Source organism: Lithobates pipiens, unplaced genomic scaffold (assembly GCF_037356315.1).
Source record: "Lithobates pipiens isolate NorthernLeopardFrog02 unplaced genomic scaffold, aLitPip1_a1.2 Scaffold_22, whole genome shotgun sequence".
Taxonomy (NCBI): Eukaryota; Metazoa; Chordata; class Amphibia; order Anura; family Ranidae; genus Lithobates; species Lithobates pipiens.
In genome coordinates this window covers 18,914,287-18,940,106 of record NW_027507784.1, presented here as the reverse complement: position 1 = coordinate 18,940,106, position 25,820 = coordinate 18,914,287, and the positions used below count along the sequence as shown (strand labels likewise).

At 45.4% G+C, this 25,820-nt stretch overlaps 1 protein-coding gene across 2 annotated transcripts in view; it reads left to right on the top strand.

Annotated features, from left to right (window-relative positions):
* The first annotated feature begins 4,306 nt into the window (after positions 1 to 4,306).
* LOC143923368 (uncharacterized) overlaps positions 4,307 to 25,820 on the top strand; it is a 60,825-nt gene continuing 39,311 nt past the window's right edge. The window contains exons 1-4 of one of the 2 annotated variants that reach the window (XM_077446992.1): positions 4,307 to 4,890; positions 8,696 to 8,779; positions 21,395 to 21,430; positions 22,807 to 22,884. In XM_077446992.1, the coding sequence (XP_077303118.1) occupies positions 4,634 to 4,890; positions 8,696 to 8,779; positions 21,395 to 21,430; positions 22,807 to 22,884 (455 nt within the window). In that variant the 5' untranslated portion in view covers positions 4,307 to 4,633. The remainder of the gene's footprint in view (positions 4,891 to 8,695; positions 8,780 to 21,394; positions 21,431 to 22,806; positions 22,885 to 25,820) is intronic. The other variant, XM_077446993.1, reaches the window with a different exon arrangement.

Here is a 25,820-nt window from a genome sequence, read left to right as displayed (position 1 = left end):
TCTCTGCATCTAGAGATAGGAGCAGAGAAGGTGTTCTGCTAGTCTCTGCGTGATGAATTATGTTTATCAACCTTCTTGTAGCGTCGTAAGTCTGTCTACCCTTCGTGAAGCCTGATTGGTCTGGGTGGATTAAGGTGGGCATAATTTGGACTAAGCGATTGGCTATGAGTTTGGCGAAAATTTTTGTGTCGGTATTGAGAAGTGAAATTGGCCGAAAATTTTGTGGTGTGTTGGGCTCTTTCCCTGGCTTCGGTAGTGTAATTATCAGAGCATTAAGCATTTCGTTGGGAAGAGAAGAGGAGGAGGCAGCGTCATTACATACTTGAGACAGGTAGGGGGCCAAGGTAGCATTAAATTTTTTATAATATTCGTTGGTTAAGCCATCAGGCCCTGGTGATTTGTTGGAAGGCAAAGTGGATATAATGTTTTGAATTTCTAATTGGGTGAAAGGGGTGTTTAGGTCAGATAGGTGTTGTTGTGATAGTGTTGGCAGATAAATTGTTTGAAGAAAGGTGTTTATGTCTGCAAGAGAGGGTTGAGTTGTGTTAGGCCGCGTACACACGGACGGACTGTTCGCCCAACTTTGTTCGTCAAACAATCCGACAAACAGTCCGCTCAAAATTTGCATGAACGGACTTGACCACACACGATGAGCAGACAGTCCGCTGAAACCATGCGCGATGACGTCTACAGCACGTACGACGGGACTAGGAAAACAACGTCCTATACACTGCAATGCAACCTTCGGCCGTGTAAATCCTTTCTGAGTATGCGCGATACTTAGTCCGTCCAACTTGCCTACACACGAGTGGACTGTCCGCTGAAACCAAGTTTGGACGGACAAAACCAAGTTTCAGCGGACTGTCTTACGGAAATTCCGAAAAACTTTGTTTGTCAGACTGTCCGCTGAAACAGTCCACTGAAGCCCACACACGAGCGGACTGTCCGCTGAAACACTGTTCAGCGGACAAAGTTGGGCGAACAGTCCGCCCGTGTGTACGCGGCCTGAGGGTCATCTTTCAGGTTGTATAGAGTATGGTAGTAATGGCTAAAGGCATCTGCAATAGCTTGAGGGTCAAGAAGCTTCTGCTTTGTGGTTGGATGAAAGAGGTGATGTATTCTGGATTTAGCATAGTGACCCTTAATTCTGAGAGCAAGTGCTTTCCCCGCCTTGTTGCCAGTAGTGTAATAGTGAGCTTTGAATTTCGTGTTAGTTTTTATGTGATATTCTAGGAGTAAATTTCTAAGTTCCTGTCTGAGGAGGACTAACTGGTCCTTTAATTTAGGGTCTGGTGCGTTTTGGTTTTGAACATCAAGTGAATGTATTTTTGCAGTTAAAGTGTCTAGACGCTGTGATCTCCTCCTCTTCTCTCGTGCAGAGAGTTGCATTATGATCCCTCTGACGAATGCCTTATGTGCATTCCAGAGGACGGTATTACTGGAAACTGATCCAGTATTTAAAGTAAAAAATTCTTCAAGCTGGGTACGTATGTACAAGGAGTGTTCTGGAGAGTGAATGATGTCCGCATTAGTTCTCCATACCGTATGCCGTGGGGAATTCAGATGATCGGTGACAGTGCGTGAGATTGGAGCGTGGTCCGACCAAGTTATCGTACCAATATCTGATTCAGTAGATTTGGTCAATGTCCATTTATCCACAAGGAAGTAATCGATTCTTGTGTAGCAATTATGCCTGTGGGAGAAAAAGGAGTAGTCCTTTTCGGTGGTATGTTGGCACCTCCAGATGTCATATAAATTGTTGTTTCTTATGAAGGTAGTCATAGGAGAGGATAACCTGGAGGAGCGTGAAGAGGCATCTGCCAAGTTGTCTGGAACTATGTTAAAGTCTCCGCATATAATGAAGCATCCCTGACGAAATTTGTCAAGCTTTTTCATCAATTTAGAGAGGAATTTTATTTGGCCAGTATTGGGGGAGTAAACATTTACAATAGTGTATCTGGTTTTGTTAAGAGTACAGTCCAGGGCTAGGAATCTTCCATCCTCGTCCACCATACTGTTGTGAAGGGTGAAGGTAACAGTGTCCCTCAGTGCTATCATAACCCCATTGCGTTTGTCTGGTCCTGAAGATTTAAAGATGTGGGGAAAATGACGATTAGTGCAGCGGGGGCTTTCTAGCTTCTTAAAATGTGTCTCTTGGAGACAAAGGACATCACATTTGGAGTGAAGGGCAGTCCTCCACATGGAGGATCTTTTCGCTGGGTGGTTAAGTCCTTTAGTGTTAAGGGAGAGGAATTTTGGCATTGTGCAGTTCAGGTGCAGGTGTCAGGTGTGATAACAGGTACTTACAGTAAGCGAGAGTCTCTTTAAGAAGTCAGATGTTTTCCGGATGCAAGTTCTTGTAGCCGGTGCAGGTGCAGTTCTCAAGGAGGGGGCAAACCGGGAAGAGGAGAAAGGAAGGTTGGAAGGAAAAGGTAGAGATTAACTCTTCATTAGTGGTATGTATAGCAATAGAGAACTAAGTAGAATGGTAGCTTCGAACAGCCAGAAAAGACACTAGGCTGTGTGAACTGAGTGGGGTGAAAGTTTATGGGTAACACAGCCCAAGCAGGGCACCAACCGGATCAATGTATTATAAAACATGAAGTGGAGCGTGTGAGCATCGCCTGCAGGAAGATTTCAGCGGGGATTTGGTGGTTGTTTGGTATAGAGGGGTTGGGAAGGCCCTCTGTGGTTGTTGGAAAGTGGGGCAGGCTCTTCCGGGATAATATCCCATTGTTGTAGAAGTTTTATGCCTTCAGGGACTGATGTGATAACGTGTTTTGACCCATTTCTGGTAACAATGAGTTTAGTCGGATAACCCCATTGATAGGGAATTTTGTGGTTGAACAGTGGTTTAGTAATTGTTATCAGCTGTCTGCGCAGTTGTCTAGTATGTTGAGACAGATCCGCAAATAGTTGGAGGTCAGAGAACGGTTCAGGTAATTTGTTCAGATGCCGGGATTTGAACATTAGCTGGTCTTTGGCGTGAAAAAAGTGCACCCTCATCAGGACATCTCTGGGTATGGTTGCTGCTAGGTGCGGCGGTTTGGGAATGCGGTGTATGCGGTCAATTATGGTCTCCATCGGTGACAGGTCAGGTAGTAACGTTGAGATCATTTTCCTGGCGTAGGTGTTAAGGTCATGAGGCATGACCGATTCGGGGATACCGCTGATCTTGACGTTATTACGTCGAGAGCGGTCTTCAAGGTCCGCCATTTTGGATTTCATCCATTTTTGTTCATCATGTGTGTGGTCCTGTGCATCCACAAGATCATTAACTGTGATAGTCAGGACACTCATATGGTGTTCAATACGCTGAACTTTTTGTCCCAAATGCATCACATGAGAGGAAAATTTAGTAAACATGGATGTTATCTCATTGTGTATAGAGGATTGTAAGGAGATGAGCATCTCCTTCATGGTAGTGTCCAGGACTGGTTGGTCTGACGTGGGGAAGGCCGCAATAGCTGAGGGCTGGTGTGTAGGTAAGATGGATGCAGGGCTTACCTCTGGATTAGGCCCCGCAGAATCCATTCGCATCCGCGCTTTGGCTGGGCTGTTGCTGGCTGAGGAGGGAGAGTTCTGTGGAGATGGATCAGGAGAGTACTGCTGGGTAGATATTGCAGATTCGTCAGCATCAGGTAGATCAGTGTATGCAGATGATTCCCTGACAGGGCCGCGGGCGCCATCTTCGATGTCTGTGTCTGGCGGCTGGCTGAAGTAATCTGTCAGTTTCTTCGGCGGCCGGTAATCTTTTTGTTTGCGGTTTGCCTGGGGCATAGCTAGGCCTTGCGGTAGTCACCCTATGTAGTAAGGGGTTCGTGTGGAGAAGCTGAACGGCGATGCTCCGGTAGATAGTCCGGTCAGTGCGGGAGCTGAAGAATCAGACGTCCGTCCTGCTCGGCGGTTAGCCACGCCCCGGAAAACACTTTTTTGATAGATAAAAATTGAATTTTATATACAATTATATGGATCAGACCAAAATGAGGGACAAACGAGGAGGGAAATGGGACAGCAGGACATGGCTCCAAATCAGGGACATTCCCTCAAAATCAGAGACATTTGGGAGCTATGGCTATTTCCCCTGACCTGTGCAATCTTAGTCCACTGCTTACTTTTTTAGTTATTTATTGGGGGGGGGGGGGATCGAGTGATTTTTTATTTTTTTTATTAAATTGTGTAGTATATTTTATTTCTTTTTATTCTTTTATTTCTGTATACAAAAATGGAACATATTCAGAAAACACACAACGTATGACGCAGCTGACGAGTCAGAATGAAAGTGAAAGGAACTTCTAGAAAGGAAAAAAAAAAAACAGATGTAAACAGAGCAGAGGTGTCGTCCGCCATAGCTCGGTGTTAGCCTTTGTTTGTCCTGGGGCTGGAATGTGACAAGCGGCTTTGTTTTGGCTATTGTCACACGCATTTCAGGTAGTCTGTTTTTAACTCCTTCATAACAAGTTATCTGTAATATCTTCTGAGGCAAAGATCTCACTCCAGACTGCGCTGTCCTCGCCTAGGAGCAGAAGAGTCTCCGAATACAGGAAGAAAGAAAAACAACAAAGATTGAACCGCTGTTGGGTTGTTTAGCTGTGTGTATGACAGGTACTCAACCACCCCAATTCTCAGGATTATGAATAGTTCACTGGATACAGAAGAGTCTGGGGAATCCACAGAGATTCAAGAATCCACAGAAACAGCAATAACTCAGGACATGGGGGAACCATCCGGGACACTGACCCCCAGAAGATCAGAAGGTATAGAAGAGTCTGGGGAATCCACGGGGATCGCAGGGAATCAGGAACCCACAGACATACCAACAACAGGGGCAAGTACGGATGCCGAGTCATTAAAAGCACAGACAGGTGAGGAGTCTGCACCCCTGAACAGGTACGCTCCTTTAGTAAACACCTTGCCTTTCTTTTATAAGTAAATTCTACAGCGGCGTACACACCCTAATGCCCCGTACACCGGGGTGACCACATTTCCAAACTGCCATTCAGGGACACCCGCACCTTCCCGAAAAAATCAGCCTGTGCCGTAACAAATCACAGCACAGCCGGGGAGCTGGGTGCGTTCTTTACCCAAAAGCACCGTTCGCGCCCCCCCCCAAAAAAAAAGGCCGCCGCATCGCCACTTTACTCAGTGACAGTAATTGTCCTGGCTGGACGAGACACGTTTTACCGCGTTCCAACGCTGGCTCGGTGACTAGACACAAGGAGTGGGATTTATACTCTCCAATCACAAGCAGGGGGCGGAGATTGTGCCTCTCCAGGCATTCCCGGCCCGGACAAGTGCTGTCGGTGAGTAAAGCAGTGAAGTGGGCGGCACAGTGGTGTAGTGGATAGCACCTTCACCTAGCAGTAAGATTTGTCTTTTTCGTAAATGACCCCCTATGAGCTTACCTGCAGGGACAACATTTTGAATATGAGTTTAGAAAAGAGGACTGTGCTTTAAAGCGGGACTGCACTGCGGAAAAAAATATTAAAAGCCAGCAGCTACAAATACTACAGCTGCTGACTTTTAATAAATGGACACTCACCTGTCCCGCGTTCCAGCAATGCCGGCAGCCGATCGATCGCTCGGCTCTCGGCTGCTGCCGCCACCATTCTCGGTGAGGGAATCAGGAAGTGAAGCGAAGCGGCTTCACTTCCCGGTTCCCTACTGCGCATGTGCGAGTCGCATAGGAGCGCAATAGGAATTGTCCGCGCTGTCTCTGGGACCCGTGTGTGTCCCAGCAGACAGCGCGCAGGGACAGGAAGAGGCATAGACTCCCCTGGGAGTCTATGCCCGGAAGTGGGTGTAAATACCTGTCCGATCAGCGGAAGTTCCACTTTAGGGTGGAACCCCGCTTTAAAGCAGAAAGAAGAAACAAAGAGATATTTAGTAAAAAGAAGCACACATTGGGGGTTATTTACGAAAGGCAAATCCACTTTGCACTACAAGTGCAAACTACAATTGCAAAGTGCACTTGGAAGTGCAGTCGCTGTAGATCTGAGGGGTAGATCTGAAATGAGGGGAAGCTCTGCTGATTTTATCACCCAATCATGTGCAAGCTAAAATGCTGTTTTTTATTTTTCTTGCATGTCCCCCCTCGGATCTACAGCAACTGCACTTCCAAGTGCACTTTGCAATTGTAGTTTGCACTTGTAGTGCAAAGTGGATTTGCCTTTTCGTAAATAACCCCCAATGTGTGCTTCTTTTTACTAAATATCTCTTTGTTCCTTCTTTCTGCTTTAAAGCACAGTCCCCTTTTTCTAAACTCATATTTAAATGTTGTCCCTGCAGGTAAGCTCATAGGGGGTCATTTACAAAAGACAAATCCACTTTGCACTACAAGTGCACTTGGAAGTGCAGTCGCTGTAGATCCGAGGGGGACATGCAAGGAAAATAAAAAAACAGCATTTTAGCTTGCACATGATTGGATGATAAAATCAGCAGAGCTTCCCCTCATTTCAGATCTACCCCTCAGATCTACAGCGACTGCACTTCCAAGTGCACCCTTCAGTGGAATTTCATGTGCACTTTGCACTTGTAGTTTGCACTTGTAGTGCAAAGTGGATTTGCCTTTAGGAAATAACCCCCAATACTTTGTTTTATCACTGCTGATGTCATTGATCACAGTCCCACTATGGTTCGCTGATCACCGCCATTACTAGTATATAAAAAATAAAAAATACACACTCCAGTATATACTGTATACCCTAGTTTGTAGACCAGGGGTGCCCAACCAGGAGCCCTCTGATGTGGCCTGCGACCTCCTGCTCTGGGATGGAATACAATAGAATACTGTTATTAATAGTAAGTTTATTACTAAAATCACAGTGTATATGGGCATATCTGTTCTGCAGTGGTTACTGGGCTGCTTTCAAACTGATACACAGGTGCAGAGCAGAGCAGTGCAGAGCAGAGCAGAGCAGAGCAGAGCAGTGCAGAGCAGAGCAGTGCAGTGCAGAGCAGAACAGTGCAGAGCAGAGCAGTGCAGAGCAGTGCAGAGCAGGGCAGAGCGGTGCAGAGCAGAGCAGTGCAGAGCAGAGCAGTGCAGAGCAGTGCAGAGCAGGGCAGAGCAGAGCAGAGCAGAGCAGTGCAGAGCAGAGCAGGGCAAAACAGAGCAGGGCAGAGCAGAGCAGGGCAGAGCAGAGCAGTGCAGAGCAGAGCAGGCAGAGCAGAACAGTGCAGAGCAGGGCAGAGCAGAGCAGAGCAGTGCACCTGACTGTTACCTGCACTAAACCATAGGCCCCTTTCACACGGTCAGTCTGACCCAATTGGACCCTCCATTCACCTCTAAGGGCTAGCAGATGTAAATGGACTTGTGTCTGTTTACAAACGCCTACCTCCAATCCAATCCGCAAAAAAAAAAAAAAGTAGAGTGGGCTCTATAGAGTAGAGTGGACTGCCATGCACCTGCTCTGCTCATTGTGGCCCACGACCGGTTACCAAGACGCTTAGGTGGCCCTCGCTCTTCAAAAAGGTCGGGCACTCCGGTTGTAGAATCTCTAAAAAAAAAAACACACTATCAGATTTTCTGCTGAGTTTTTCCTTCAGATTTACCAAAACCATGTAGTGAAGGGCCGGCCTGATTGCATACACATTGAAACTCCTAAGGTTTGACCTCATATTATATGGTTTTGGTAAATCTGAAGGAAAAAATCAGCAGAAAATCTGATAGTGTGTATGGGGCTTAACTTTCATGGAAACCAATCAATGTACACTTATTGGGATTTTTTTTTTTTTTTTTTTTTTTACCAAAGACATGTAGCAGAGTACATATTGGCCTAAATTTATAGAGACATTCTATTATTATTATTATTATTTTTTTTTTTTGTATTATTGGATATGTTTTATGGCAGAAAGTTAAAAACATTGATTTTCATTTTTTCTTCAAAATTCTCAGTCTTTTTTATTTATATAATACAAATAAATAAATAAAAACACTGGTGGGTGATCTAATATCACCAAAAGAAAGCTCTATTTGTGTGGATTTTTTTTATATATAAAATACATTTGTGTACAGTGTTGCATGCCCGCACAATTGCCAATTTAATTAGCGCAGTGCTGAATAGCAAAAAAATGGCCTGGTCATGAAGGGGGGGTAAAACCTTTCCCGGAAGTGAAGTAGTTAATTAAGCTATGTAAAGCTGAATGTGCGTTCCTCCTCCTTTTTTTTTTTTTTTTTTTCTTAGGGAAACTTTGCTGTGTGCACATTCCTTGGGCACCTTAAGACCCCTTGAACACTGAGGCGGTTTTCAGGTGTTTTAGCGCTAGAAACGGCGCCTGTAAATAGTGCCTGAAAACTGCCTACCCATTCATTGCAGCGTCTCTTTTAACACTGGGGGGGGGGGGGGGGTGCGTTTGCTGGACGTTAGGAAAAGTCCTGTAAGCAGCATCTTTTGGGGTGGTTTGGTGAGGGCGCTGTATTTAGCGCTCTCAAAACGCCCTGCCAAATTGAAATGAATGCGCCTGAAAATCGCTTCGGAAACGCCGGTGCTTTTTATGGCAAGCACGGCCGCGGCACCATTGTGAAAAGGGGTCTAAAAGTCCATTTTGTTTTTGTTTTGTTTTGGTCTATTAGTGACTGGGACCTGGTGCCCCTAATTTATGTCCAATGTGCCCCATCTTTTTTTATGAATGGTTAAAGAACAACGTGATTTGCTGTCTTTTCTGACATATTTCAAACTTTTCACTTTGTCTGCAGCCAAACAGGTGCGTTGGTGCCAGTAGAGTCTTCTACATCTTCTGATCTTCTGAGGTGGCTCTGGTCTTACATTTATCCAGGATGGTAAGTTGTTCCACTGGTCACACAGATATGGTAGGTCACTTATTCATCATTTTTATTTGGCATATCTTGGCATTCATTGAGAAAATGCTCTCTGAACACCCGTGTTGAGTGAGCAGCCTGTGTTCACTAAGCAGCAGGCCAACCACTCAGCACGGGACCTGAAAACTTGTAGAATAGAGCATATACACATTGCTGAATTAAAATGAACTGCAGAATAAGTAAACATTGTCTAAATACTAGAGCCTCACAGTGTGCAGTGAAATCAGAGGAAGCAATTTCAATCCAGGAGAGCAGTCGGTACAACTGTGCAAGACTGAAGGGAAGGCCGGAGGTCAGATTTACTTACGGGGCTCCATTATTTGATACTCTTGTGCACTCTCAGGAGCTGGGAGATAACTGAGTAACTGGTATCAACGTTCAAACATTAGGTGACCTCTGACTCCTGTTACTCAACCTGAAGAGCCAGGTTCATATAAAGTAAGTCATTGTAAATAAGCTGATAAATGTGTAGCACCTCCCTGACCTCCAGAACATGTTGTAGTGATATATTTCATGGTGGGTAGATAATGAATTCGTTATTATAAGTACTCTTCTTCTGCAGCAACCCAATTCTTCCAGAGAGATGCACTTTATTGACTTCCAACACAGAACAAAGTCTTGCAACAGATGACACAATCCAACAGAGTAAATCTCACAAATCTAGTAAATATTCAGAGCCCCGTGTTCCTTAGACCTTGGTGCCTTCATAACCACACACCCAGACAAGAGTGAACGCCATGTTATATCCCCGACACATTGAATGGCTGAGCAATCTGATTGGCCCTTTCTATTAAATGCTTTGATCTCCATGTGTCTTTCAGAAAGACAGAAGATGACCCCTAGCCGCGAACAGCTGTAGTCATAAACTGCCCTAATTCACATTCTTGCATATTAACATGAACAAGTTTCCTTCAATATGCGCAATTAGATTAACAGATACCACCTTAACAACCTTTTGGTCAACAAGTCCCCTTTGATATGTGTAATTGAGTTGGTTTGGACAAGTCACTCAGTCAACTGAAATTTGGCCTAGTCAATCTTGTACTGTATGTGTCCATATAACAGCATATATAAAATACATGGACATACACACACACATATATATATATATATATATATATATATATATATATATATATATATATATATATATATAAAAAACAACATATAATATACAGTATATATATATTTCTTGATCATACATCACGGGACACAGGAGCTTCGTTACATAGTGGGTTATATAGGCACCTCTGGTGATTGGACACTGGTTAACCCCAATTAAGGACAATTCCTCCCCTATATAACCCCTCCCATATGGGAGGCACCTCAGTTTTTTCGCCAGTGTCTATGGTGGTTGGTCACGTAAAACTTTAGCTCTGTGCAGGTCCCTGCGGGGGCCTAAGGGCTACAACAAACCGGATCCATACCTTGGGCCTATATTTGACTCCCAAGGTGGTATGGTACCCGGGCCTCGTCAGCCGAAGAAACAAGGTTTGGCCTGTAAGTCCTCTCCTATTGGAAGACTGGGCTCTGGGAAAACCAGACTTGGTGTACTGTTTATACAGAGCGCACAAAAGTTTCTGGCAGAGTCTTTTACATGGTCCAGGTAGGAGGCTCTTCCGAGAAAGAGCCCCAGATAAACCTGAAGGTTGGCTAACACTGCCCGCCGTGATGGGTGAAGGCTGGAATTTGTCTGTTTCAGCAATTCCTGCGGCGAGGACAGGTAAGGGAAGTTAATCCTATATATATAATTATATGATGGATTTCTTCATTTTGAGTAGTTGTATGTCTTACCTGGTTTCCACCACTAGAGGGAGTAAGAGCAGCCTGATGCATACTTACATGCCTTTCAGTACACACGCTCAGTGAAGTCTGGTTCTCCAGCTGTCTCACATCTCCACTGCAATCCCTGCCACAACAAGGTAACACAGGGGTCCCACGTAGTCTGGGGGTCCCACGCAGCTCCGGTGGAGTTCTCCTTTTCCCCCCTGGATCCCGCGGCGCGTAATGGAGGAGGGGGAGTGTGGTTGTGTGCATGGCGCTGTACTGCGCAGGTGCCAGGCGGCAGTTTTAAAAAGCCCAGAGTGTTAAGGGGCTGTAAGTGAGAGACACAGGAGCTGTGGGCAGTAAGCATCCATGGGGATTGGATCCAGGCAAACCTTAGACACCTACTCAGCATCAGGTTGTGCAGTTTAAGCATATATGTTTATTGTGAGACTTTAAGCACAACAGTGATTGCACTTTGTACTAGTACCTCTGCTTGTAACTTAGGACTATGTCTCCTCGTAAGAGGGTCTCAGGGGGAGGTAGGAAAGGCACTGGTAAATCACCGCCTAGGTCCAGGGGTTCTAAAAGTGTCTGTAAGTTACCATCCCCCCCTGCAAGACTGGAGCCAGCCTCTCAAGACGAGTCAGTGCCCCTGTCAGGTTTTGCAGCCTCTCCTAATGTCCCAGCCCCGGTTTATGTCACTGAGGACTCCCTTAGGGCTACATTGGAGGGTTTTGAAGGGAGAATAATGAATTTTATTTCTGCTTCCCTGAAAGATAGCAGGAAAAGGGGTAGATTCCCTCCCTCTGCTGAAATTCCTCTCTCAGATGATTCTTCTGACAATTAGGAGAGATCCCTATCTTGGGACAGGGATCTTGAGCAGTCGGATGAATCAGAGGAAGAGGAGATAGTCCCCTCCTCCCAGGCACTCAGGAAACAGATGCAGTATTATACTGAATTGGTGCGTACCACATTCAGAATGCCTGCTGCTGAAGTCGCTACATCCTCTGTTTCTTCCCTGGGAGTCAGGAAAATCCCACAGACTGCTTTTTCCTTCCCAATCCATCCCTTAATGGATAAATTGATGTATGAGGATTGGGGACATCCCGATAAACTGTTTGCTCCTCCTAAAAGGTTTTCTATGCCTTATCCTCTGGAGGAAAGTTTCACCAAGAAGTGGGGGGTTCCATCTGTTGATGCGGCTGTTTCTTGCGTGAATAAAAACCTGACTTGTCCCTTGGATAATGCGCAGGTATTTAAATATCCAACTGATATAAAGCTGGAAACCTTATTAAAAGCCTCCTTTTCCATGACTGGCGCTGTAGTGCAACCTACAGTCGCAGCTGTGGGGTTGTGTCAGTTCCTCAAGGAACAGGTTAAGCAGATGCTTGGGCTCCTTCCCAGTGAGGAAGTAGAAAATTATGCAGAAATGCCTCATATTCTGTGTTTCATGATTGATGCGATTTTGGATTCTGTCCAACAAGCATCACGTTTGTCCCTCATGTTGGTACACATGCAAAGGGCCCTATGGCTAAAGAGTTGGGCAGCTGAGCTGTCATGCAAGAAGCATTTGATTGGGTTCCCGTTTAAAGGGGAACGTTTGTTTGGAGAAGAATTAGACAAATTCGTCCAAAAAATTTCAGGAGGTAAATCTACTCTCCTTCCAGTCAAAAGGAGCAAGCGTCCTTCATTCAGGCGTGCTCTCTCTCCCGGAGCATCAAGCTCTAAGCAGTGGCCTTCTCAACCCTCCTCTACAGGAAAGGCTCAGGGCCGAGCCCAGGGGCAGAAAAAGACTTGGGGGCAAAAGCATGCCAAGCAGAGCCCAAAAGCTTCCTTGTGAAGGGGCACCCCCGCTCGGCCAAGTGGGGGGAAGGCTCCTGCAGTTTGCAGGAGCCTGGCGGGAAGAGATCCGGGACAAGTGGTTGATCTCTTCGGTATCTCTGGGCTACAGGCTAGAGTTTCAGGAGATTCCACCTTCTCGTTTTCTAAGGTCAAGGATCCCCAGGGATCCAGTAAAGCAAAAACCGCTATTTCTGGCCTTAGATCACTTACTATCCCAGGGGGTGATAGTAGAAGTGGACCCAAAAGAACAGGGTTCAGGGTTTTACTCGAATCTCTTCATCGATCCGAAGCCAAATGGAAGTGTCAGACCTATCCTAGATCTGAAGGATCTGAACCGGTTTTTACGCATCCGGTCATTCCGAATGCAGTCAATCCGCACTGTGGTCTCCTCCCTGCAAGGGGGAGAATTCATGGCATCATTAGACATCAAAGATGCATATCTCCATGTGACAATTTTTCCCGCACACCAAAGATTTCGAAGGTTCGCGGTAGAGCGGCGCCATTTTCAATTTGTGGCCTTGCCGTTCCGGCTTGCTACGGCCCCTCAAGTCTTCACAAAGATTCTGGACCCTCTCTTGGCAAACCTAAAAGCTCAGGGTATAGCCGTCATGGCTTATCTAAACGACTTGCTTCTCATGGAGAAAACAGTAGCGTTTCTGAACCACAGCGTTACCAGAACGCTAGAACACCTGGAACGCCTAGGTTGGATTATAAACCTAGAAAAGTCATCCCTACAGCCTGCCACCTGGTTGGAATACCTGGGTATGATCATCGACACCGCTTAGGGCAAGGTGTTTCTTCCAAGGCCAAAAGCCTTGGCCATTGGGGATCTGGTGCGCCTAATTCTGGGCAGGAGATCATCCCCCATTCGATTGTGCATGAGACTGTTAGGGAAAATGGTCGCCTTCGTCGAGGCCGTCCCATTTGCCCAGTTCCACTCAAGGCCTCTGCAAAGATGCATCCTTGCGGCTTGGAACAGGAAGCCCCAATCCTTGGATCTTCCTATGCGTCTATCCCCAGGGACACGCAGGAGTCTCATCTGGTGGTTACAAACCAAGAATTTGCTGAAGGGCAAAACTTTTCTTCCTCTTCCATGGAATATTATCACGACAGATGCCAGCCTGACAGGCTGGGGAGCAGTATTGGAGGAGACGTGCTCGCAGGGGAAATGGTCTGCGATCGAGAAGCTATTGCCCATAAATGTCTTGGAGAAGACCATAAAGTGGTCTTACAGACTACGAGGTCTCCCTGTTCGGGTTCAGTCCGAAAATGCCACAGCAGTGGCCTATATCAATCACCAGGGCGGTACCAGGAGTCTGGTTGCGCAAAAAGAGGTGAATCGCATACTTGTCTGGGCAGAAAAGCATGTTCCGTGTCTTTCTGCAGTTTTCATTCCAGGAGTGGAAAATTGGCAGGCGGATTTTCTGAGCCGCCAGCAGTTGTGCCCAGGAGAATGCGCTCTGCACCCCGACATGTTTCGGAACATATGTCGCAGGTGGGGTACTCCAGACATAGATCTGTTTGCGTCCAGGTTCAACAGGAAACTGGACAATTTTGTGTCAAGGACAAGAGATACACTCGCTCAGGGGTCAGATGCTCTGACAGTTCCCTGGGATCAGTACAATCTGATCTATGCCTTCCCCCCGAGCCCGCTTTTGTCGCGGTTCCTGGGAAGAGTCAAGAGGGAGACAAAATTGGTTCTTTTAGTGGCCCCGGCTTGGCCCAGGCGACCGTGGTACGCAGAGATCATGAAGTCCATGGATCCTCCCTCTCCGGCCAGATCTGCTCTCACAGGGTCCAATTTACAATCCTGCTTTACGCAGTCTGAATTTGACGGTTTGGCTGCTGAGACCCATGTTCTGAGAGACCGTGGCCTTTCGGGGCCAGTCCTTTCTACTCTGGTCAATGTCAGAAAGCCTGCCTCCAGGCTTATTTACTACAAAATCTGGAGGGCATATGTTTCCTGGTGTGAACTCAGGGAATGGCATCCTAGAAAGTATGTCATTAGCAGGATCTTGGCCTTCCTCCAGTCAGGCCTAGAAATGAATTTGGCCGTAAGCACTATCAAGGTGCAGATTTCAGCCCGGTCAGTATTTTTTCAGAAGTCACTTGCATCACATTCCTTGGTGCGGGCTTTCATCCAGGGGGCCATGCGGATAAGACCGCCAGTCAAAACTCCGGTATGCCCTTGGGATCTGAATTTGGTTCTCTCGGCTTTGCATGAACCTTTGCATCTGGCTTCATTAGTTCTCCTGACTAAAAAATTGGTCTTCTTGGTAGCCATATCCACGGCTAGAAGAGTGTCAGAGCTAGCAGCTCTTTCCAGCAAGGAGCCGTATCTAATTATTCATAAGGACCGGGTGGTCATGCGTCCCAACAGGTCCTTTCTACCTAAGGTGGTTTCGGGATTCCATTTGAATCAAGACGTAATCCTACCATCCTTTTTTCTGGACCCACAGACCGCAGAAGAAGAATCTTTGCACACTTTGGATGTGGTTAGGGCAATCAGTATATATCTTCAAGCGACTGCTCAGATAAGAAAAACTGATTGCTTGTTTATTTTGCCGGAAGGCCCTAGGAAGGGCCAGGCAGCGTCAAAATCCACTCTCTCAAGGTGGATTAGACAGGTTATTTCTCAGGCCTATAGTGTTAAAGGGAAAATCCCTCCTTTTCCAGTGAAAGCGCACTCTACTAGGGCTGTAAGTGCTTCTTGGGCAGTGCATCACCAGGCCTCCCTGGCTCAGATCTGTAAGGCTGCAACTTGGTCATCAGTCCACACATTCACCAGATTCTATCAGGTGGATGTCAGAGGGCAAGAGGATATCGCCTTCGGGCGCAGTGTACTGCAGGCTGCAGTTTACATCCTCCGGTCCCTGGCGGTCTATGTTTACGATCTGTGTCTCCCTCCCCTCAACCTGAGCATTGCTATGGGACATCCCACTATGTAATGAAGCTCCTGTGTCCCGTGATGTATGATCAAGAAAATTGGATTTTTATATACAGCTTACCTGTAAAATCCTTTTCTTGAGACTACATCATGGGACACAGGGCTCCCGCCCCTCTTGGGTTTTACGTGGTTTCTTATTGCTTTGCTACAAAACTGAGGTGCCTCCCATATGGGAGGGGTTATATAGGAGAGGAATTCTCCTTAATTGGGTTTAACCAGTGTCCAATCACCAGAGGGGCCTATATAACCCATTATGTAATGAAGCTCCTGTGTCCCGTGATGTACTCTCAAGAAAAGGATTTTACAGGTAAGCGGTATATAAAAATCCCATTATATATTATAACGCATGTTAGGTACTTCAGAGTCAGGGTGGACTTCACTTTTCAATGCAAGAAATTTAGTTTATCGACTCCCTCAACATTCCTTGGAGAGGGGGTTGGGGCACAGGACATTCATGGACTAGGTGGACTCCTGACAAGGGACAAAGAGCACTAAACTGTTTTCGCTATTAGAGGGCCTTTAAACTAACCTGGCATTCCTTGAAATCAGTGTAACAGACTCACCCGGGACAGAGACTTTTGGAGAGGACTAGGAGCAAGCCTCTTACCCACTGACTATGGGCCTTGGCTTTTAAGGAAACACTACTCTTTGAGAGATGGGTGCCTGGGGGACCCTTGGATTAGTCTTGTTGATGATACCAAATTCATGTCTCCCCAAAACATACAGACTCTGAAAATCTAGGCCTGGGAACCCTGTTTAGGGCCTAGCTGCCCCTTCGCCAGCAATGACTTCTTTACACTGTGAGACTCAGAGAAGATGTTAATATAATCGGACTACTGGGGCATTGGATGAGCTTTGCCTCATTTGCCTCATTGTTGTAGACTGTTGCCATGTAGTTGGTAACATACCTCAGTATTTATAGCCAACATACCCCAGTATTTATAGCCAACATACCCCAGTATTTATAGCCAGTGTATCCCAGTATTTATAGCCAACATAACCCAGCATTTATAGCCAACACCCCCCAGTACTTATAGCCAACATACCCTAGTATTTGTTATCCAATATTTATAGCCATATAGCCAGATTCAAATACCCCTATCCAGACCGCGCTGATCCTCTGGATGTTCCCCTGTTGTGGGTTTTATTTGCTCCACCTCCTCAGCTCCTGAGCTGGATGCACTACACGGCTGCCATCTTGATATCCAGCGTTTGGCCTCTGCTTCAGATCTCTCTTGCCATTCATTCCGCCTGGCCCCATTTATCAACAATATACATCTATTGCTCTTATCACTTACATTGCAGACACAATATTCATGCATCCGCCCCTGAAGAAGCAAGCAGGGTCTCGTGAAACGCGTAGGAATTTATTGATGCTTGTTTTATGCGGGTACATGCTGGGTATTATTGATGTCTGCATTATGTTTACATATTTCCCTGTCTATATGTACGTACATTTTATTTTCTTATTGTGTAAGTGTATCTATTGGCCCAGCAAGTTTCAAGTTTTATTGTTGCTCATTGATGTATAACATTTGTAATAAATCTTTATATATTTACTTTCATCTGTGTTGTGTACATTGGCTATTATGCCCGGTAACTCACAATCGTTGTTGCTCCGTTACATAACAGTTTGAAACAAATAAATTGATTTTGTCTCATTGTTCGCTGTGGACATTGGCTAAACCTCTCTCCCCTCATCTAAAGTCCCAGGGCTACTTCTTTTTTTTTTTGTGTACTACTAGGGATGGAGCTGTCAGAGGGGTCACACTAGGCCTTATTTTCTTTTTCTCTACCCCAGTACTTATAACCTACATATTCCAGTATTTATAGCCCACATACCCCAGTTCTTAAAACCAACATACACACAATGGGGGTTATTCACAAAGGGCAAATCCACTTTGCACTGCAAGTGCACTTGGAAGTGCAGTCGTTCTAAATCTACGGGGTAGATCTGAAATGAGGGGAAGCTCTGCTGATTTTATCATCCAATCATCTGCAAGCTAAAATGCTGTTTTTTATTTTCTTTGCATGCCCCCCCTCGGATCTACAGCGACTGCACTTCCAAGTGCACTTTCAGTGCAAAGTGGATTTCCCTTTAGTAAATAACCCCCAGTATCCATAGCCAATATACCCCAGTATTTATAATCAACGTATTGCAGATTTTTTTAGCCAAGATACCCCAGAATTCATAGCCAACATATTTCAGTATTTATAACCAACATATTCAGAATATATAGCCAGCATATCCCTTTATTTATACTAAATTTACCCCACAATTTATTTCCCAGTATTTATAGCCAACATACTCCAGCATTTATATCAAACACACCCCAGTAATTAAAACCAACATACCCTAGTATTTTTTATCCAATATTTATAGCCATATAGCCAGGGTCCTATAGCCAATTTATTCCTGTATTTAAATTTAATATACCCTAGAAGTTAAAGGCAACATACTCCAGTATGTATTGCCAATATAAACCAGCATTTATAACCAACATATTTCAGTATTTATAGCCAACTTACTCCAGTATTTTTAGCCAACATACCCTATCAATAGTATACAGTATATCTAGGGTTGCACCAATACCAATAATAAGATAGGTATTGGTGCCGATATGCAGCATTTGCATGAGTCCTTGTACTCGTGCAAATGCTCTGATGCTTAACCCAATACTTGGGCAGCCCAAGGGGTGGTCCGTATGACTGTGGGGGGGGGGGTTAAAAGCACCAATCTCCCTGTAAAGCTTTTCTGACAGCCGCTTCTTCTCCTCTCCCTTCCGTAGCTGTCATGGAGATCGTTGCTTGTAACTGCCCCTACCGCCACACCAATCACCCCCGGCTGTCCCCCTCTGTGCTTACTCGTTTGGTCTTCGAGTCCCCCTGCATTCTTCCTGACTCCTCCTCCTCCGGTCCCCCCCGACTCCTCCTCCGGCCCCCCCCTGTCCTCCTCCGTGTCATCCTCTGTCCTCCTCGGCTCTCTGGCTCCTCCACCGGTCTCCCCCTGCCCCGGATCTTTCAGGACGGAGAGTGGAGGACGGAGCCGGTAAATCTGTCATTTACTGGCTCTTTCCTTTTTTCGATTGAACAGAGTCAGTGATCACCTGACCAGTGTTTACGATGCTTCATTTTATGAATGGAGAGGAGTCGCTGTCTCCTGTTCATTCATTTTCAGTGCCGCTGAGGCTGCAGAGAAAGGGACTGGGGAATCTCTTTCCTCAGTTCCTTTCCCTGTCTCAAAGGGGAGATATCAGGGGTCTTTTTAGACCCCTGATATCTCACCAAAGCCAACCCCTTCCCCAAAAGGGATGAAAAAATAATAATAAAAAAAAACAAAAAAGAAAATGTTTTAATATTTCAAAATTTTTTGTAAAAAAAAACAACACTGACAATAATCCCCCACCAACCCATAAAGGAGTTGTAAAGGCATTATTTATCTTAATTCTATGCATTAAGATAAAAAAAACCTTCTGTGGGTAGCAGAGGCCCCAGCACCCCTAATTACTCACCTGAGCCCCATCTCTCTCCTGCGATGTCCATGAATTGGGGGGCAAAGACAAGCAAGGAGAAGTGCAAGAAGTTCTGTCCTCCTCTCTGCTACTGACTCCCATAGCTCCCAACTGTCCCTAAATTTGGAGCAATGTCCCTCTGTCCCTCATTCCTCCTCATTTGTCCCTCATTTTGGTCTGATCTATATAGATGTGTATAACGCCGCGTACACACGAGCGAATTGTCCGGCGTACTTAGTCTGGCAAACAATCCGGCGGATAGTCCGGCGGACTTTCTACTGAACGGACTTGGCCACACACGGACACACAGAAAGTCCGGCGTTTGCTAGCGCGATGACGTACAGCACGTACGACGGGACTAGAAAAAGGAAGTTCAATAGCCAGTAGCCAATAGCTTCCTTTTTCATACTTGCTTCTGAGCATGCGTCATTCTTAGTCCTCCGGACTAGCATACTCACGAACGTATTGTCCGCTGAAACCCAAGTCCGGCGGGAAGATTGGAGTGCAAAAATACTTTCTCAGTCCGCCGGACTTCACGCTGGAAAAGTCTGCTGAAGCCCACACACAATCAAATTGTCCGGTGAAATGCGTTTCGGCGGACTAAGTACGCCAGACAATTTTATTGTGTGTACGCGGCATTAAATTCACTTTTTATCTTTCAAAAGGTGTTTCAGAGCGCTAAACCTTTCATCTAAATTCTAAATTGCTGCATTTGTAAATTTTAAAAGCCAATATAAAGGAATAGTAGTGGTGAAAAAGCCCTTGTGTATTTAATTAACCTTTTTTTTTTTGGTTAATTCTCCTTTAGGGGTGCGTGGCAGGGCAACGTGTCCTATGCCTACATACATTTGCTAGTAGGTGTCCCTCATTTCCATCTCAAAATGTTGGGAGGTATGGACTCCTGAGACAAGGTGGGGCAACAACGAGGGGGTTGCCACAGCTGCAGGAGAGGTTTGAGGGCCACATGAAATGGTCTGGAGGGCTGGATTCAGCCTGTAGGCCTTGTGTTCAACACATGTGACCTGGAGAAATGAGAACCTCCACACTCTGCCACTGGTATAAAGACTATTTTTGCTTTCTGTGCTTTTGAATTTTCTCTGCAAACCTTATATAATCCTTCCATTTTCTGCTAAAACAAGAGAAGGGCGCTTGTTACGCTTCTGGGCAGGTCAGGAGGGTACATTGTCTTTTTTGGAGCTGCACCAGGTTTAGAGATGGGCAGAAGTCTTACCGACCCTTGATTTAGGTGAGATATCTGCCATACATTATAGGCCATCTTTAATATAAGTTGAACCCTGGGCAAAAAATGTATTGCCCCCCCCCCTCCATGCAGTTTTGCTCTCCACCTGCTTTGAGGCGTACAATAAATCGCAGCTAGACTCATATTCAGTTTACTGGATCAGATCAGGCAGCAATTGCGATTGGTTGCCAGAGGTTACAGCGTATATCGTTACCGCTCACTGATTAGTTGCTAGAAGTTACAGCACATGATTTATGCTTGTTGATTGGTTGCTAGAGATTACTGTACATCAATACTGCTCACTGATTGGTTGCTAGAGATTACTGTACATCAATACTGCTCACTATTTGGTTGCTAGAGGTTACTGCACATCTTTACAGCTTACTGATTGGTTGCTAGAGGTTACAGCACATCTTCTCCTCACTGCCTGCACAAGATGGACCAAGGAGGTGAGGGGACCCATTAATAGACAGAAAACACCTAGAGATCCTAGGACTCCTGGGATCAGTGCATGCCCCTCTATCTCCCCAGTGGACATCATTCCATATAGGTGATGGTGAATATGACCTCAGGGGGGCATGATATACATATGAATGCTGTTTCTATTCACATATGAATGCTGCTGGTCCGCTGCTATTTACATATGAATGCAGCCACTATTTACATATCAATGCTGGTATTTACATGTAAACACAGGGTCTGCAGGTGAGTCATCTTTACACAACAATAGAACTTCACACTGAGATATCAGGACACAACACTGCACTAAAACTTCAAGAGATGAGGGAATTTAAACTGGGATAGTTGGCAAGTATGGGGCAGCTGCTTTGGGCCCCACAATAATGACAAGGCCCAGGGCAGCTGACTCTTTTGCCATGCCTTAAAGGCGGCCCTGAGTATATGGTAAATTTAAGAGTTTATTGTCCTATACCTGAAGCTGGAAAAAACTCCCTAAACTGCCTGGTCTGAGTAATTTCCATAAAGATCAACACTGGACATCAGAATATGGAAACATTCTAATCCTGTCCGCCCTTCGATGTCATTGTTCCTCCTTTGAAATTATAGAAGAGTTTTACGTATTTGTTGGAAGTGTTTTGACTAACGCGTATTATGCTGGTTTCTAAAATGTTAAAGAAAAATATGATTTACTGTCTTTTCTGACTTGTTTCTGATTTTCCAGATCTCAATCCCATAAATGATAGGCTGTTTTGCCATGAACATGTTCTGATTTGTTTTCTTTTGTATCGCTTTGTCATTTTTCTCTATAGGTACTCTTATATTTCCTCACGATTACCCGATTGGCAGTAAGTTGATTCCACTGTTTATGCAGATATAGTATGTCTCTTATATATCCTTTTATATTAGCATATGAATGCAACTGAGACTCCCTACAAATAGAGGATTTATGGGTGGGAAAGCATATAAAGAATCACAGGACCATTAATGAACCAGAACACTGACTTGTATACAGCAGTGTTTCAGCAAATCTCCCAACTGTCCCTGATTTGGAGGGACTGTCCCTGATTTGTAGCAATGTCCCTGTGCCCCTCATTCCTCCTCATTTGTCACTCATTTTGGTCTGATCTATAGAGTTGTATATAAAATGCACTTTTTATCTTTCAAAAAGTGTTATCCAGTGCTAAACCTTTCATCTGATTTCTAAATTGCTGCATTTGCAAATTTCAAAAGCCAATATAAAGGAATAGTAATTGTAAAAAAAAAAGCACTTGGGGGTTTAACCCCCTCCCCCCCCCCTGGCGGTATTCCCGAGTCTGGCTCGGGGTGGAAATTTTTATACCAAAAGCGGTAACCCCCGAGCCAGACTCGGGACCGCATCTCTGAATCCATGGAGCGCTTACTTATCTTGTCCCCTGGATCCAGCGATGTTCCCCCCCCCCCCGCTGTACGAGCGAGCCGTCCTCCGCTTGATATATCATGGAGCCGGTCTCCGTTCCCTGCGAGCGTTGCGACGCACGGGGACGGAGATCGGCGCCAAATTCAAAAAGTGAAACACTCACTATACATACAGTATAATGTAATCTTACAGACTACATTGCTGTATGTAATTATTTCACATCCCCTTTGTCCCTAGTGGTCTGTCCAGTGTCCTGCATGCAGTTTTATATTATAAAAACTGTTCTTTATGCCTGGAAACTGGAGATTGTCCATAGCAACCAAAACTGTCCCTTTACATCAAAAATGATTTTAGACCAGCTAGAAAACAGCGATAATAAATTAGAATCACTCACAGAATTGAGGGATAGCGATTTGTGGGGAGATCCGTCATCAAATACTGAAAAGTAATGACAGCGACAATTCTGCACTACGCTCGTGTGTATGCTAGTCCGACAGACAAAAACTGACGCTAGGGCAGCTATTGGCTACTAGCTATGAACTTCCTTATTCTAGTCCGGTCGTACGTCATCACGTTCGAATCCGTCGGACTTTGGTGTGATTGTGTGTGGCCAAGTCTGTTCATTCGGAAAGTCTGTCAAAACTCCGTCAGAACTCCGTCGAAAGTCTGTCGGACCTAAGTCCGGTCGTGTGTACACGGCATTACTGTCTTTTCTGACTTGTTTCTGATTTTCCAGATCTCAATCCCATAAATTATAGGCTGTTTTGCCATGAACATGTTCTGATTTGTTTTCTTTTGTATCGCTTTTGTCATTTTTCTCTATAGGTACTCTTATATTTACTCACTATTACCCGATCGGCAGTGGTTTGGGTCTTGGTTTTATTCTCCAGCATCACACACCCAGTAAGTTGTTTCCACTGTTTATGCAGATATAGTATGTCTCTTATATATCCTTTTATATTAGCACATGAATGCAACTGAGACTCCCTACAAATAGAGGATTTATGGGTGGGAAAGCATTTAAAGAATCACAGGACCATTAATGAACCAGAACACTGACTTGTATACAGCAGTGTTTCAGCAAATCTCCCAACTGTCCCTGATTTGGAGGGACTGTCCCTGATTTGGAGCAATGTCCCTGTGCCCCTCATTCCTCCTCATTTGTCACTCATTTTGGTCTGATCTATAGAGTTGTATATAAAATGCACTTTTTATCTTTCAAAAAGTGTTTCCCAGTGCTAAACCTTTCATCTGATTTCTAAATTGCTGCATTTGTAGATTTCAAAAGCCAATATAAAGGAATAGTAATTGTAAAAAAAAAAAGCACTTGGGGGTTTAACCTCCCCCCTCCCCCAGCGGTATTCCCGAGTCTGGCTCGGGGTGGAAATTTTATACCAAAAGCGGTAACCCCCGAGCCAGACTCGGGATCTCATCGCTGAATCCAGGGAGCGCTTACTTACCTTCTCCCCTGGATGCAGCGATGTCCCCCTCCCCCCCCCCGCTGTACGAGCGAGCCGCCCTCCGCTCGATCTATCATGGAGCCGGTCTCCGTTCCCTGCGAGCGTTGCGACGGGAGAACCCGCGCCAAATTCAAAAAGTGAAACACTCACTATACATACAGTATAATGTAATCTTACAGATTACATTGCTGTGTGTAATTATTTCATATCCCTTTTGTCCCCAGTGGTCTGCCCAGTGTCCTGCATGCAGTTTTATATTATAAAAACTGTTCTTTCTGCCTGGAAACTGGAGATTGTCCATAGCAACCAAAACTGTCCCTTTACATCAAAAATGGTTTTAGACCAGCTAGAAAACAGCGATAATAAATTGGAATCACTCGCAGAATTGAGGGATAGCGATTTGTGGGGAGATCCATCATCAAATACTGAAAAGTAATGACAGCGATAATTCTGCAACTCAGCAAATTTCAGTGTTTTTGATTTGATTACATTATTGAATAATTTTTATTATTATTATATTATTATTTGGTACAATTATTTATTGTTATTTATTATATTATAATTTATGATTTTGTTTTTCAAACTTTATCATACCCGGGATGTCTGCTAGACTCTGGTTTGGACAGATTTAAGTGAGTTATTCCTAAGCCCTTCGTACACACGGGTCGGACATTCCGAGAAAAATATCCGTCGGATTTTGTCTGACGGATTTTGTCCAAAACTTGTGTTGCATACACACAGGCGGACAAAGTTGTCGGAAAATCTGATCGTTCAGAACGTGATGACGTCATTTCGTTAGGACGGGACTACATTCAGGCTAGTAGCCAATAGCTTTGATGTATGAATTTGATCTGAGCATGGGTGGCACTTGCTTCGATTAAAATTCTCTACACATGATTGGATTAGGTCCGTCCGGCCCAGTTGGTCGGGAAATATTTCCAACATGTTGGAAAATTGGGTCGGACGGAGATTCGGACGGAATCAGTCCGATGCATACCACACACAGTCGGATTATCTGACGACACGGTCCGATAAGACTCATTCCGACAGATTCTCCGACCGTGTGTACAAGGGCTAAAACTTTGTCGGTCGGATATTTCCGACGGAAACAGTCCGATGGAGCCCACACACACGATCGGATTATCCGACAACACGTTCCTATCGGACATTTTCCGTCGGAATGTCCGACCGTGTGTACAAGAGCTTAGAATTACAGGACTACCATATAAAACACCAAATTTTTTCACTGCTCCCCCAAATGTGGACACCGGTAATTTTTGGTCCCGGCCAGGGAGGAGGATGGATCAGTAGAGGGGCGCTAGTAAGGTAAGTATAATTAGATTGAAAGCATTTGGCCAGAAGTCCGTCCCACTTTAGCACAACTGTGAAAAGGACTCTGTTTAGACTACTTTTTGTTTTCATCATAGTCTTTTTTACTAACTTTGCTTAGGCAGAGATCAGTGGCAGCTGAGTTTTTTTTTTTGGGGGGGGGGGGGGACGGCAAATAACTACCCCCCTGGCCGGCCTGGGGCAGTGGGCCTGCCCCTTCTCCCACACCCGCTGTCTGCTGGTCAGTCCGGCACTTACCCCATTCAGGGTTGGCGGGCTGCGGGCAGCGGCTCCGGTGTCCTTGAACACAGTGGACCCCATCTAGGTGGCGGGGGGCGGGCTCCGGTATCTTCTCCTCCAGCACATGCGTCTCCTCTCTCCTCCTCCTCCTAGGTGCTAGGTGTTCAAAAGGATTGCCTAACATTTTGTCAAGATGCTGCCATTCTTTTGGAGAGAGAAGCAGATGAATTAATTGGCAGGGGGGGTAGTGTGATCTCCTGGAGGTAATAAATACCTGGAAGGTTTACACTGACATATTACTAAATATGTTGAATTTTACCACTTACCGCCTGCCGTCAAATGACTGAGGGGCAGTGGGGCTCTCGCTCTGGGTGGACGTCATATGATGGTGCCCAGAACATTCGCTCTCACGCATCCGCGGGGGCACGCAGTGTGACGATCGCGGCCGCGCTCCTAGGACACGACGCAACCCTGATTTCTGTAAAGAGACGATCACGCGGCTCCTTAACCATGTGATTAGCTGTGTCCAATCACAGACGGTCACATGTAAACGCGGAAGTGCCGATAATCGTCTCTCATCACCTCACACTGACAGTGTGTAGCAGGGAGAGCCAATCAGCAGATTTCGTCGCCGGAAAGACCTGGACATGTAATCAGGGCACTGATCATCAGGGCCTTCATTACAGTAAAACCCCCCAGTGCCACCAATCAGTGCCCATCAATGCCACCAATCAGTGCCCATTAGTGACATGAAACAGTGCCCATCAGTGACACCAATCAGTGACACCAATTAGTGGCCATCAGTGCCCA